The sequence below is a fragment of the Gavialis gangeticus genome, unplaced genomic scaffold (assembly GCF_001723915.1).
Source record: "Gavialis gangeticus isolate Ggan-Ray unplaced genomic scaffold, GavGan_comp1, whole genome shotgun sequence".
In the NCBI taxonomy this organism is placed as follows: Eukaryota; Metazoa; Chordata; order Crocodylia; family Gavialidae; genus Gavialis; species Gavialis gangeticus.
In genome coordinates, this window is record NW_017729011.1 from 21,270,021 (window position 1) to 21,282,645 (window position 12,625).

A 12,625-nucleotide genomic window follows, 5' to 3' on the forward strand; every position below is an offset into this window, starting at 1 on the left:
TCCTGGCTTCCACGCTCACCCCCTTGTCGTTGCTCCCTGCCAGTTCTCCTGGAGCAGCTTGCGCTGCTCCTACCCATTGTCTGGCAGCGGTAGCTTCATCCTGGGCTAGCTTATGCACAAAAGGAAATAGGATGCCATGTCCTTGCTTTTTAAGTGCGTGCATATGGGTCTAATTCAGCGTCTCTCAACCTTTGGCACCTTACATCCCACCAACCATTTTGTCAAAAAACCCTGGTCCCACCATGATAAAAACAAAACCTCACTTTTCCCACGAAGTGTATTCTGAAGTTTATGTGCATTTTAGTATTATATGAGTCATTAAGGGAGACTTTTAAGGACATGAAAAATTTAAAAGGGCAATAATTTTGTCGAGAATAAGATTTGTTGCTATAGTTGTAAAGTCCCACTGGTTGAGAAATGGGTCTAACTGACCACGCTCCTGCTGTGGCTGCAGCAGCGTAGTGAAGCTAGCGTCATCGCTGTGTGCGAACAAGTTGCTCAGCGCCAGTTCGCTGATGCTAATGCAATAGCTTGGGGAAGGTGCAGACCGGCTATGTGAACCAGACTCTACTGTCTGCTTTCTGCAAACGAGGGCAGACCTCGGCTCTGCTGGGGCAAGAGCCGGGGGGCAGGTAGCAATAGGGAGGCAGTCAGCGACCCTCTCTGCTCCTACATGCTCTGGCTTGCGGGAGGGTGATGATACCCAGTGAGCGAGCACATTTCAAAGCCACGATAGTGATCCGGTTTGGGCCTCGTTGCAGTGGCCCAGCTGCGTCTAGCTGCCCTAGAGCAACTGGGATTTTTCTTTTTTCCCCCCCTCTCTTTCAAGAGATCTGACGTCAGTCCAAAACTGCTGCTCTTGTACTCGCTATCTCCATTTTTTCAGTATGTCACCAAACCTTTGCCCCTTGCATAGCAAGCCAGGTCGCCGCGAGCTGCCGAGCTGACAGAGAGCTTTCTATCTCGCTCGGTCCTGCTGGCGGGTCGTGGATTCCTTTGAGGTCTACATAATAGCTGAGCAGCTAGGGACTGAAAGCAGCCATTGCCGGGCTGCGAGGGTTGGAGATTCCTCCGAGGTCTATGTCATAGCTAGCCGGTTCGGAGCCGAAAGCAGCCGCGGCCAGCCTGAACAGCGCTTCCTTTTCATGGTCGTGAACGCGAGTTGGGAGGAGCAGCTTTGTGGCAGTGGCAGCGCTCCGGAGGGGGGCGTCTGCACGGACGCCAAATGGAAAATGCAGAGGCCGTGCAGACGTGAGCCATCGCTCGTCTTGCTAACGAGACGCAACGCCGTTTGATGGCAACGAGCGCGGGCGGGAGGCGCTCGAGCCCAAATCAAACTGACAGGACTTAGAGGCTAAAGCCGGGTTTGGGCAAATCGTTTCGGAGTCATTTACTCACACGGCAGCCCGCTGCTTAAAGCTAAAACTCCACCTGTTGTTACCCGCCCCCCTAAAGGGATTCAATTTAGCTGCATGTGGAGCAGCTCAAAAAATAATCAGTCTCTCTTTTAGTGCTGTTTTGCCTGCCAGCTACAACAAGAGAGTCTCCTTGTTACAGCAAGGCACACTAACCCTAGCAGCTACTCGCCCAAGCCTGCACTGGGGAGGAGGGGGTACGCGGTTGCCGACACAGTCCGAACCACACTCGCAAAGCAAAACAGCCTGGGAAAATCCCAAAGTCAAAAAAAATAAATAAAAAGGAAGGCATATGGAGTTATGCTGAGCCCAGCAGGGATGCTCTGCTTTCTCACTCAGGGTGGTGTTGGGTCTCATCATTAGCTCTGCCCAAATGCAGAGAGCTGGGTTTAATCTCCCTTTCCAGTTGTCAGCGCTGGCCTTTGGAAAGGGAAAGTGCACCAGAGCGGCATGGCCCGAGCTCTAGCTACGTGCATGGACTTTGGAGCTGTAACTTGGAAATGCTCCACGCTACCTGGTGCTCTTGCTCCCACACCGGTGCTGTGCTGCTGTTAAAGCTGTGTGTTTAAAACAACAGGCCCAAACTCATGCTGGAGTCTGATCTGCGACATTCCTCCAGCACGTGGGCTCTGGCTTTGGATGCATTTGAAGCTGTCCTTGGGAGCCCATCTCCTAGAAAAACAGCCCCCGCAGCGGGCCATCGAGTGCCTCTCCCTCTCGCTTGCTCCCGTCTTGGCTCTGTGACTCTTGCTGGAGACCCGGTCAGCCACGAGGGCAAGAAGGACAGCTTTCAACTGGGGCTTGGCTTGAAAATGCAAGAGGGAAGGGCAGTCGCGGGGGTGGGGAGGGAGTTTTGGCTGTGCATCCTCTTCCCAGGATGGCGTACACATTTCACATGAGACAGACATTAGCTACAATAACAGAAATAAACCCGGGAGCACAGCCTAGCCTGTGCACTCCCTGGGGACAGGCTTCCCAGAAGCAAGCTCCCTGTGCTGGACGTCCCCCTGGCCACGTGGACAACCACGACTGCAACAGTCACAGGACCAAGATGACATGGCGCAGAAGGGACCTTGATCATCCACCTTCAAAGAGAAGGGCAAACTCTGGATGTTCAGCTGCAGCAGTCAGGTCTTGTCCATCCATCATGTTTGACATTAGCTAACTGGATAAAGTGGCCTTACAGAAAGGGACCAGACCCCACAACCACTGGACTGCAGGAGAAAAAGCATTCCCAGGGGCACGGACAACCACGTGTCTATCCAGCTATGCTCATGACCTTCTCAGACACGAAGCAGCCCAGAGGAGACCAGCAAGGCCTGGAAGAGGCAGGCTGGGCAGATCTCGATGCTGTAGTCTGATCTGCAAAGCATCTCTTTGGTACCTAAGGATCTGGGTTGTGGTCCCTTGTGGTCCCATTGAGAATGCCTATGCAAAGCTTGATAATGAAGTCCCATCAGGGTAGTTCTGCTCTTTAGCCTGTAAGTGTCCCCTGCAAAATTCATGACTACCTGACCAGGACTGAGCACTTGTCTTGAAGAAGCCCATGTGCCCTCCACTGCCATGTCTTGAGGTGGTCTGGGTCAGTCCTTGCTGCCCACAGATGGTTTTTGGAAGGTTACGAGGCAGATTAGACTGTGCACCCACACACACAGCATCCTGTGTTACGTCACGGCCCACGGTTTGGAGCTAGAAGTTGATGTCTGTGCCACTGATCTGCATTTCCTCAGTTAAATCTGCCTTTCTCCTCTGCTCCACCCTTGCAGAGCAGGAATTACCTGCTCGTTGTGCCTTAAATGGGCATTTTGAAAGAGTAATAAAGCCCCCACGTGGCAATCAGCATGTCGCTGACCCTCCGCCACGCAGGCGTGATGGGAGGGCTAATGGGAGCAGCGTGCGGCGAGCTAGCGGAGCAGGCAACGCTCTTTGCAGTGACCCAGCTGTTTTCCCATGCTGCACAAAGCCCTGCAGGGTCACTGGTAGCACCTTGTCCTGCCCTACTTGGGGATGCATCTGGAGCTGAAAAACAGCCAGGAAGGCACGTGCCCTCCGGGATCCCATTCCTAGAGCAAACGGGCTAGAGTACGGCAATAACCTGCAATGGAAAGCCTCGCCTCGACACTGTTCTTGCCACTCACATGTCTCGAGGCGCTCCTCCAGGAAAGAGATCTGCTCGCTCAGGGAGTCTATCCTGTCCAGCTGCCGCAGGGAGTGGGACAGGGCGGTGATGGGGTCCGGGCTGACATCATCCAGCCCAGCTGGCACAAAGTGATGGAAGGGAGCCAGCACTAACTGCAGTTTCTTTAGAGAGAGGAAAGGAGCTGCTCAGTTTCTGTCCTTCTCTGTTGCACGCAGACCACCCACGGAGAGCCCGCGTGCAGCCCACCCAGCCCCTCCGTCCTCCCGAGGCCAGCAGGCTCGCAGAGGGGCACCTCACTGGCCTTGTGATGGGGGGAGCTGGCCCTTTGCTCTCCACCACCCATGTGCTGTCAGCTCCAGGCGCAAGGCGAGAGCGAGGACATTAAGCAGAGACATTAAAAAAACAGAGAAGGGAGCAGCCCTGAGATGCACATGTGGACTCCGGCCTAATTTGGACTTGGTCAGGCTGGCCAGGGGATGCTAAAGGGGCAAGTGCATCCCTGCCCTGCCTCAGCCGTGCTCACCTGCTCCAGCACGTCCATCCTGCTCCTCAAAGCTTTCATTTCTTCCTTCACTTCGCCGGAGGCACCTCCTGTAAGGAAGCAGCGCAAAGCAAAGCGCCAGTCAGGGAGCAAATAAAGTGATCCCTTGTGCACTCAAATCAGCCTGTGATTATCATACTTAGCATAGGACGGCGGGGCGGGGTGGGGACAGGCGCTGATGAAGGGTTAACACGGAGGCCTGGTTGCATGGGGGAGAATGGGAGGCCTGTTCTCTGCTGTGGGGGCTGCCAAGCCCTGACGTGTTGGCTGAGGACAGGAATGTGCCCGAGGGCAGCGGGCACCTCGCCAGCCCCAGGCCTAACCAGGCAGCACAAGGGCAGCATCCCACCTGCACCCATGCATTGCTCTCCTCCCCCCTCCATAAAGAACAAGCATCTCCAAGCAGCTAAAAGGGCCTTGCAAAGGGGATGCAGCAGTCACTCAACGAAGGGAAAGCCCCGTCCTGTGGATGAGCACCCGGCCACGGCTCTTCGCTGCCTCGCTGCTGGGCACGCTCATTAACCCGCCCTCGTTTTGGCAGCCTGCCGCCGTAGGCATCTGCGGTGTGGGTTTCCTGGGCCAGGGGTTGGGATGCCTGCTTTCAGACGCTTGCCAAGGCGTGGTAGACACGGCTCTCTTCTGCGTGTCGGGCACTGCCGACGCCAGCCACCGAGGTCCAGAGCGGATTCGGGCACAGCTGGCAGCTCAGTGAGAACAGCTGGACCTGAGCACGCGGCAGGCCAGCCCCTAACTGGTGTCAATCAGCTGTCAGTGCCCATAAAGCTACCCCAGCTGCTCTATCCCAGCACATCCTCACGCCCGACCCAGACGGGCCAAGCAGCAGTGCTTCTTCCTCACGCGCCCGGTCTTTGCCATGCTCCTATAGCATGAGGCATCTCAACAATGCTGACATCTGGCCAAGAAACCAGCTCTCTGGCACTGGCCCGCAGCAGCCAGTTACCAATACAAGCAGCCTTTTGTCTCTGGGTGCGGACGAGTTCATGTAGAAAACTATAGGCAGCGGCGAAAGCCGAGCGCGCTGAGATAGCCGTGTGGAGGGGGGATGGAGATTGCCATTGCTCTCAGTGGAAAGAAGATGAATGTTTAGTGCTATCGTAATGGATGCTAATTTGGCCCTGGCATACCCTCACCGGTTTCCGCGCAAGGTTAATTAATTAAAAGAGGCCGTCAGCCCAAGATGCAGCAAGCTTGCTTTTCCTACGAGCTGCTCAGATGCCAGAGAGCTGTCCCCTGGCAGGGGCTGCGGGGCGTGTGGGCTTGCTGGGGAATGATTCATGTCTTGGCCTTGGCAGGGTTTTACAACGGTGCAGCTTGGGGGGTGCACTCGGGCAGCGCCTGCGTGGAAGCAGACGACTCCGGCGTTGCCTGCCAAGGTATGCCAAGCAGCAGGCTGTCCCTTATGCAGGGACAGCTCAGGACACGAAGTCCTCATGCTGTTGCACTCATTTTGCCTCAGCAAAGCCCAGTCCCTCCAACCACCCACCGGCTGCTGCCTGGGGTGGTCCTAGGGAGAGGGCCTGGGGCCGTGTCCTGACATCCCTTAGCCTGGTAGCAAGCCAACGGGAGGAAACTCCAGCTGGTACAACATAGCACCACGTAGCGTCACTGCCTTCAATGGGGCTGTACTGACTGATAGCCAAAACCAACCCAGCACGAACACCGGCCACTCAAGGCTGCGGAGCACTTGGTCAGGATGCTGGCGCTCTTTGAAAGGGCGCTGTGTTGTTCTCTGACGGGCCTTCGTCCTGTTCGACCCTCTGCCCAATGGACACTGTGGGAAACCCTGACACCCCACCGGCCGCACGGCTACTGCGGGGCACTGCAGGAGCGTCCAGTTGCAGGGATGTAGAGCAGCGGGAAAGACTTCTCACGCATGGCCCCTTCACCTTCCTGCACCTCCAGAGACAGGAAAGCGTGAGGACGAGCACACTCGCACATGCACACACGCATGCACATGCACACACGCATGCACACGTGTGCCCCTTCTGCTCGTGCCACTTCTGTGTCCGTCGCCGGTGCTAGCCACAGCGCATTATTACTCACGGTACGAGTTTGAAGTGTCACAGCGCGTACCAAAAGTAATAATGGGCCGTCACCAGCATCGCCTGCCGCGCCTCGTGCCTCCAGCTTCAGCCTGCAGGGAGCACGGAGAGAGAAGTCATTCTGGGTGGCAGATCTGTTGGCTGGCAAGGCAACGGCTGCTTCAGCTCCTGCGACGTCCACCAGCTGGAGCATGGGCCCGGTAGGCAGCTGAGGCACGCAAAGAGGCGGCATCTTCACTGTATTGCTGGGGAACCTGAGACAGGCTGCATGGTGGCCCAAAGCACGATTTGCAAGTAAAGCCCAGGAGTCCCGGCTTCTCGATCCCCTCTCTCATTCCTACAGGACGCACTGCCTCGCACGCACTCTGGTTTAACTTTCAACCAAATCTGGCTGTATGCACATTACCGGATCGGTTGAGGGCTGGAGGCGCAGACACCTCTGTCCTTGGAGCTGGCTGCAGAGCCTGGCATGATTTTCCGTCTGCAGAGAGCTGATGCCCCTCGTGACAGGCGCAGCGGTAACTCCCAGGCGTGTTCACGCAGCGCTGGCCGCAGCCGTGACCCTGGCCGGAGCACTCGTCCATGTCTGCAGGCAGAGGTGGGAGTTCAGAGCGGTCAGGGGGGTTTATACCAGCAGGACCCTTCATGAGACATGCATTTACAGAGCACTGCAGATCTGTGCCCTTTTAGCTGACAAGCCGCTGGCATGCACCATCGCTCGCAGGAGGGTTATGGACGGGGCCCCACCAAAAGCCTAGAGCTGTGGTATGCGGTCAGCAGCCCCTTCTGTGACTGCTCACCCCAGGTCACAGTTTGGGGAGACCATCCGTGGTGACACTACGCAGCACAGGCCGCCCTGAGCTATGAAACCAGAGACCCACGGCATTAGTCCACACCCAGCAGCTCACAAGCAGCCTCCTTCCTCATCGTCAGTGCAGCCAACCTCTGCTCCCCTCCAGCCCACTGGAGGGTCCAAACTTCACGGACATAGCAAACCGCTGCATTACTCCACTTTCACTCCGCTGACCCTACCCCAGGTGAAACCGGATTAACAACAGGGGTGAATGAGGTCCAGAGGCATCACACAAGGGCAGAAGCACAGACTCCAAGCAAACGAAAGTCCAGATCTGGACCCGTGCTCTGGACGGGGCACTCGCTCTCCGCCTGCTGTAACAAGCTGTTCAGGTCACTAGCTCTGATCCCGGATTTGCGTTCAGGGTTTTGGTTCCTCCTCGACGAGGCTCTATCAGCCTCCGGAGTGTGTATAAAACCCAGTAACCCCTCCTGGCACGGGGGAGTTATTAAAGCTGTTCCCACAAAGGCAAATGACTAACTGCTTCCCACGCCCGGGAGAAGCTGCTTTAGGCAATGGGAAAATCAGTTCAAAGCCCTGTGCTGGGACCAAGGCTGACACTGAAGCTCACAGCAAGGCCTGCCTCACCCAGAGCCGTTCGGCTACACGCGCACAGACCCGGGGCTGCCCACACTCATCCCACTAGCAGCGGTTTTTATAGCCCGCTGCCTTCTCAAGCTGATGTAAATCAGGAGCAAGCAGGGACATCACTGGTGTGAAAGGACCATCCATCCCTGTGCAAGCAGGGATTTAGGCCCAGGGTATAAATACCTTCATATTCAGGTATGAAGCTGGGGCCAGACGGGCAGCTGGTGTAAATGGGTTCACCTGCAGCTGTGTTGGTTCATACCGGCAGAGGAAGGCATTAGGTCTACATGCATGGATAGTTAATGCCAATCCCCTGCTATGAAACCCCTGCTACCTGCACGCTGCCATCCTCGGCCCCTACTCAGATGAGGAAACTGAGAGGCTTGTAGCTGCTACCTGTCTGGCAGGCTCTTCCCGTCCACCCCCGAGGGCAGGCACATCTGTCCGGAAAGGAGCATCTCCCGCCATTCTGGCACGGCGCCCTACAAACAGCTGTGAAATGAGAATATAGGGTTACTAGGTCACTTGGGGGCTGCCCGGGTATCCCGCCACATGGACAGACGCAGAGCCCCTCTGGGCTCTTTTATTACGCGCACATGGGAGCTTTCCCCACCTGCCGGGTGTGCAACGTCCCTAGGCAACCGTAGGCTTTTGGAACATGTTGGTGGCACCCAAAAATGTGGGCGAAGTCCTAGTGGGTGCAAATGAACCTTAATGGTAGCCTCGCCTATGAATGCAAACCCATCCCCGGAGCTGAACTGTTCTCGGATGGCAGATCACCGAACAAAGAGCAATGGGCTCAAGCTGCAGCCAGGGAAGTTGAGGTTGGGTGTTAGGAAAACCTCTCTCATTAGGAGGGCGGTGAAGCACTGGGACAGGCTATCTAGAGAGGTGGTGGCATATCCATCCTTGGAGGTTTTTAAGACCCAGGTAGACAAAGCCTTGGCTGGGATGATGTAGCTGGGGCTGGTCCTGGGGCACATCGAGCCCCAGGTTGGACTCGATGTGACCTCCTGGGGTCCCTTCCACCCTCATTTCCTATGATCCTATGCTGGTTTCCAGCACAGCGTGAACACATGTGACCCGCGCACACAGCTCTCATCCAGATGTGGAACATCTAGCGAGATGGATGAGAGCCCCAGGATGTGCTGCACAGGTCAGGACGTTTTGCAATGAGGGTGAATCCCTGCCACCCTCAGGGAGCAGCAGGCTGCCTTTGCCCAGAAGTAAGAGGCTCACGGGCTGGCGACAGGGCTGGCCAGAGATCCTCTGGCAAACCAGCAACAGGACTCAGCCTCCTAGCAGCTCGATGTTCAGACAGCTTTCTAGCAAGTCCTGAGCCTCAAGGGAAGCAACAGATTTAGGCTGGTAGGTTTACTAGCACTGAGGCAGTGTCTAGGAGGCTTCTGCACGGAGACGCGCCAAGGGAAATCAACAGTCTCTCATTTGTGGCTCAACCCATCCTGGCTTTTTGTTTTTGCACCTGAAAGCTTGCAAAGAATCATTTTCCCTACTATTTAGCTGGTCTAATAAAAGAGATCACATCTACCCAAAGAACCTGGTCTGCCAATGTCTTTCAACCGACACGGCTACAACCAGCACCCCGTCCTGTTCGCTTGTGCAGCGCTGGGAAGAGGCAGGTGTCTTTACAGTCAGCTGCAGAGGCAGGGGAGGAGGGGGCTTTTGCTATCATCAGCTCTCACTCGGTGCCAGGCCTGGCTGCAGTCTGCCTGGATGTGCTGAGAGAGGAGCGCCTGGTGCATTTTGCATTCGTTTTGTGCCGCACGCTGCCATTTGCTCCGCAAAGCAGAGCACTGCCATCGCTGCTCATTTATGTGGAAGGGATTCATTAGTTTTATTTACCCTCTGGTACGATGCACAAGGCAGGCATGCTGAACAGCATGGCGAGGCTATAACCAAACTGCTAACTGAAATGGATTTGCTCTTGCAAAAAAGAAAAAGGAAGTGCCTCGGTACGGACAAAATTGCACCGGCTTCCAAAAGCGCCCTTGTCGATAAGGGTACGGACAGAGCAGCCTGTGCAGGCATGTGCCAGGCCTGATCCTGGGGGCTGCTGAGCTCCTGAAAGATGATATCAGTGGCCAAATGGCAGCAGAAGCTGAGAGCAGGAGACATCCAACCTCTCGTGGGGTCACCCCTGAGCTGCAGAGGATGCGCACATCATGGAGACGCGCCTGTAGAGCAGAGCAGAGCAGAGCAGGCCCTGTCTTCATTGCAGCGTGCACCCCTGAGGCTTGGCCCGGCCCCAGGTGGGGAGCCGCCCCGAAGAGCGATGCTGGGGACCTGCACCTCCCGCAGTGCCTGTTCCACCCGCTCTGCCATGCATTTACCTGTGTTGCAGCTGGCTGCATGGCCGCTTGCCCTTCTCCAGCCTGGACAGCACGTGTACATGGGCTGGGAGTACTTCTTGAATGCCTGGCGGTGGGCAACCTTGTATATGGTTCTGCAAGGGAAGTCAGGGAAAGTGTTAGCAGTGGGCACTGCACGTGGAGCAGGAGCCCAACCCCCTGGAGAAGCCCACTGCACACCCTCTCTGCTTCACTCAGGGGCAAAGCAAAGCTCAGACCTAAAATCCAGGTAAGTCTGTCATAGACTCATACACAAGGAGGGCTGAAGGGAGCTCAGGAGGTCACATCCAGTCCAACCCCCTGCTCCAAGCAGGACCAGCCCCAACTACATCATCCCAGCCAAGGCTTCGTCTGCCTGGGTCTTAAACACCTCCAAGGACGGAGAGTCCCCCACCTCTCTGGGTAGCCTGTCCCAGTGCTTTACACTTCTCCTGAGAGAGCTTTTCCGAATATCCAGCCTCGACTTCCCCTGCTGCAAGTTGAGCCCGTTGCTCCTTGTCCTGTCATCTGTCCCCACTGAGACCAGCCCAGCTCCATCCTCTTTGAGAGGAGATTCAATAGCAGCCTTCAGCTCCCTGCAGGGTGGCTGCAGTCCTCTCTTCTCCAGACTAAATCAGCCCAGTTCCCTCAGCCTCTCTTCAAAAGTCGTGTGCCCCAGCCCCTGAACCATTTGTGTTGCCCTCCGCTGGACTCTCTCCAATTTGTCCACATCCTTTCTGTAGTGGGGGGGGGCCCACAGCCAGATGTGGCCTCATCAGTACTGAATAGAGGGAAATTATCACTTCCCTCGACCTGCTGTCTTGGCCTCCCCCCCTGCTTCATCCTCTGTGCCGCCCTGTAAAACCCAGGGCACGATCCCTTCGCGACGTCCCCGCAGGACAGGAGAAGCCGCGGCGCTGGGTGCGTGCAGCTCGCAGGCGGGGCGTCCTGGCAGCGTCCCACCCGTGGCGCTGTCTGCCTCACCTGTACGTGCTGCACACGCGGTGTCCCTGGCACGTGGTAAGGTACGGCTGGTAGACCGGCTGGACATGGGACTCCAGGTATGACACGGTCTGGCTCTGCGTCACCGTGGAGCACACCCTGCGGCTGACACACAAGACGGCAGGTCACACACCGCTAGCGAACGGGAGTCCGAAAGCAAGGAGGGCTGGGCGCCGATGCAGCGCGGCGCACGGCGGGCCAGGCAGCGCAACTGGAGCAACCATAGATGCAATTCATCCAGCCTTGCACCACGGCTGGATTTGCCCGATAGGGGCCTGGTGCTCAAGGGGTGTAAATGGGCATGGTGCCTTTGACTTCCCAGCAGGCATACCCACTTACAGCAGCTGGGGACCCAGCTACAATGGAGCAAGCATGAGCTAGCCCTGAATCCATGACCTCCCTGGGGCGGCTTAAGGGAGCATTTGCAGAGGCACCTTCAGCCCCCCACTCACTGGAGCAGTTGTTCAAGCCCGAAAGGGCTTCCAAAACTTAACCCAAATCAAGCAGAGGCATGGCAGCTGCACAGCCGACCTCCCCTGCCCTCCTCTCCCCCTACACACATGCTACAGCCAGCTTTGAGCACTTATTCTCAAGATGTCCCCACTCACATCTGTCCTTCCTCCTCCATGCAGTGCTGCAAAGCTGTTTTCATCCCAGCATCCTGCCTACAGAGCCCCCAAAGCAAAGAAATCCTTGGTTTGTGCTCGTTCCCGTACCAGGGACAAGCATGCACAGCCAACAGGTAGCAAAGAAGAGAGTCCCATGCCGTAAAATAGAGGAGCTTGGTCACCAAGCTAAAGACAGGAGCCCAAACCCAGTGGCTGGGGGGATAGGGGGTTGTCTTCATGCGAGGCAGAACAGCCAAGCGTGCCCCCAGACTGAGGTGGGCATTTGCTTTGCAGGCAGTCTTTAGCACATTTGCTATCTGAGACTGCTGCATCGCCGGAAACAGCACTTAAGTGACGCTGAAAAATCAATAGCCAGGGCCAGATTCTGATCCGTGGCAGAAAATCCCTTCCCTTGATGTTGCACCAAGGAAATGAAGTTCCCGTACAAAAACGCTGCAGCTAAAGAGTGTTTGATTAAAAATTGGGGTCGAGGTGGGGGTGGGGGGCTGCATTTTGTCACAGCAAGAGGCTCAGTTCACCTGGATGTGGCCTGGCCTACAAATCTCAACTCTCTGGAAGAGAAGCCTGTTAAGAAATGTGACTATTCATCTCAGCTTCCCAGCCAAAACAGCACACTGGAAATTAGCACTGGCATCAGGTGTTTTCCATTAACTCCAGAAGATTTATTTTACCCTGCTGGGTTATCGGTCTGGAAGATGCTGTTTTAAAGAGCTGCAGTCTTCTTTGCTGAAGTTACTCTGAAGCTGTGTTTACACACTGCGTGCACGTGCGTCTGCGCATAATTCACCTTGAGGGCTTCGTTACTACAAGGATGCAAACGATTACCTAGCGTAGCAAGGGCTGTATAACTTTCACCGTACAACCAAACTAGAGGCAGATCAGAACCGCAACGCTGTGGCCCGAATACAACCATGCCCCGACTTGACGGGCGACCGGAGTTGAATTTTTAGGCTGGTCAAATCCAGACCTCCTGGCACGACAAGGGCTGGGAAGTTTGGCCTTAGAGTTGGGCTTCACATCTCTCCCAAGAGAGCTGAGAGGTGGCT

General features: G+C 56.0%; 1 protein-coding gene across 2 annotated transcripts in view; it reads right to left on the reverse strand.

Annotated features, from left to right (window-relative positions):
• The window catches only part of EGFL7 (EGF like domain multiple 7), a 34,316-nt gene that overhangs the window by 6,159 nt on the left and 15,532 nt on the right, over window positions 1-12,625 (reverse strand). For both annotated transcript variants that reach the window (XM_019510794.1, XM_019510793.1), the window contains 6 exons: window positions 10,933-11,055; window positions 9,952-10,064; window positions 7,997-8,092; window positions 6,566-6,745; window positions 4,079-4,146; window positions 3,554-3,716 (listed from right to left, as the gene is read on the reverse strand). In XM_019510794.1, the coding sequence (XP_019366339.1) occupies window positions 3,554-3,716; window positions 4,079-4,146; window positions 6,566-6,745; window positions 7,997-8,092; window positions 9,952-10,064; window positions 10,933-11,055 (743 nt within the window). The remainder of the gene's footprint in view (window positions 1-3,553; window positions 3,717-4,078; window positions 4,147-6,565; window positions 6,746-7,996; window positions 8,093-9,951; window positions 10,065-10,932; window positions 11,056-12,625) is intronic.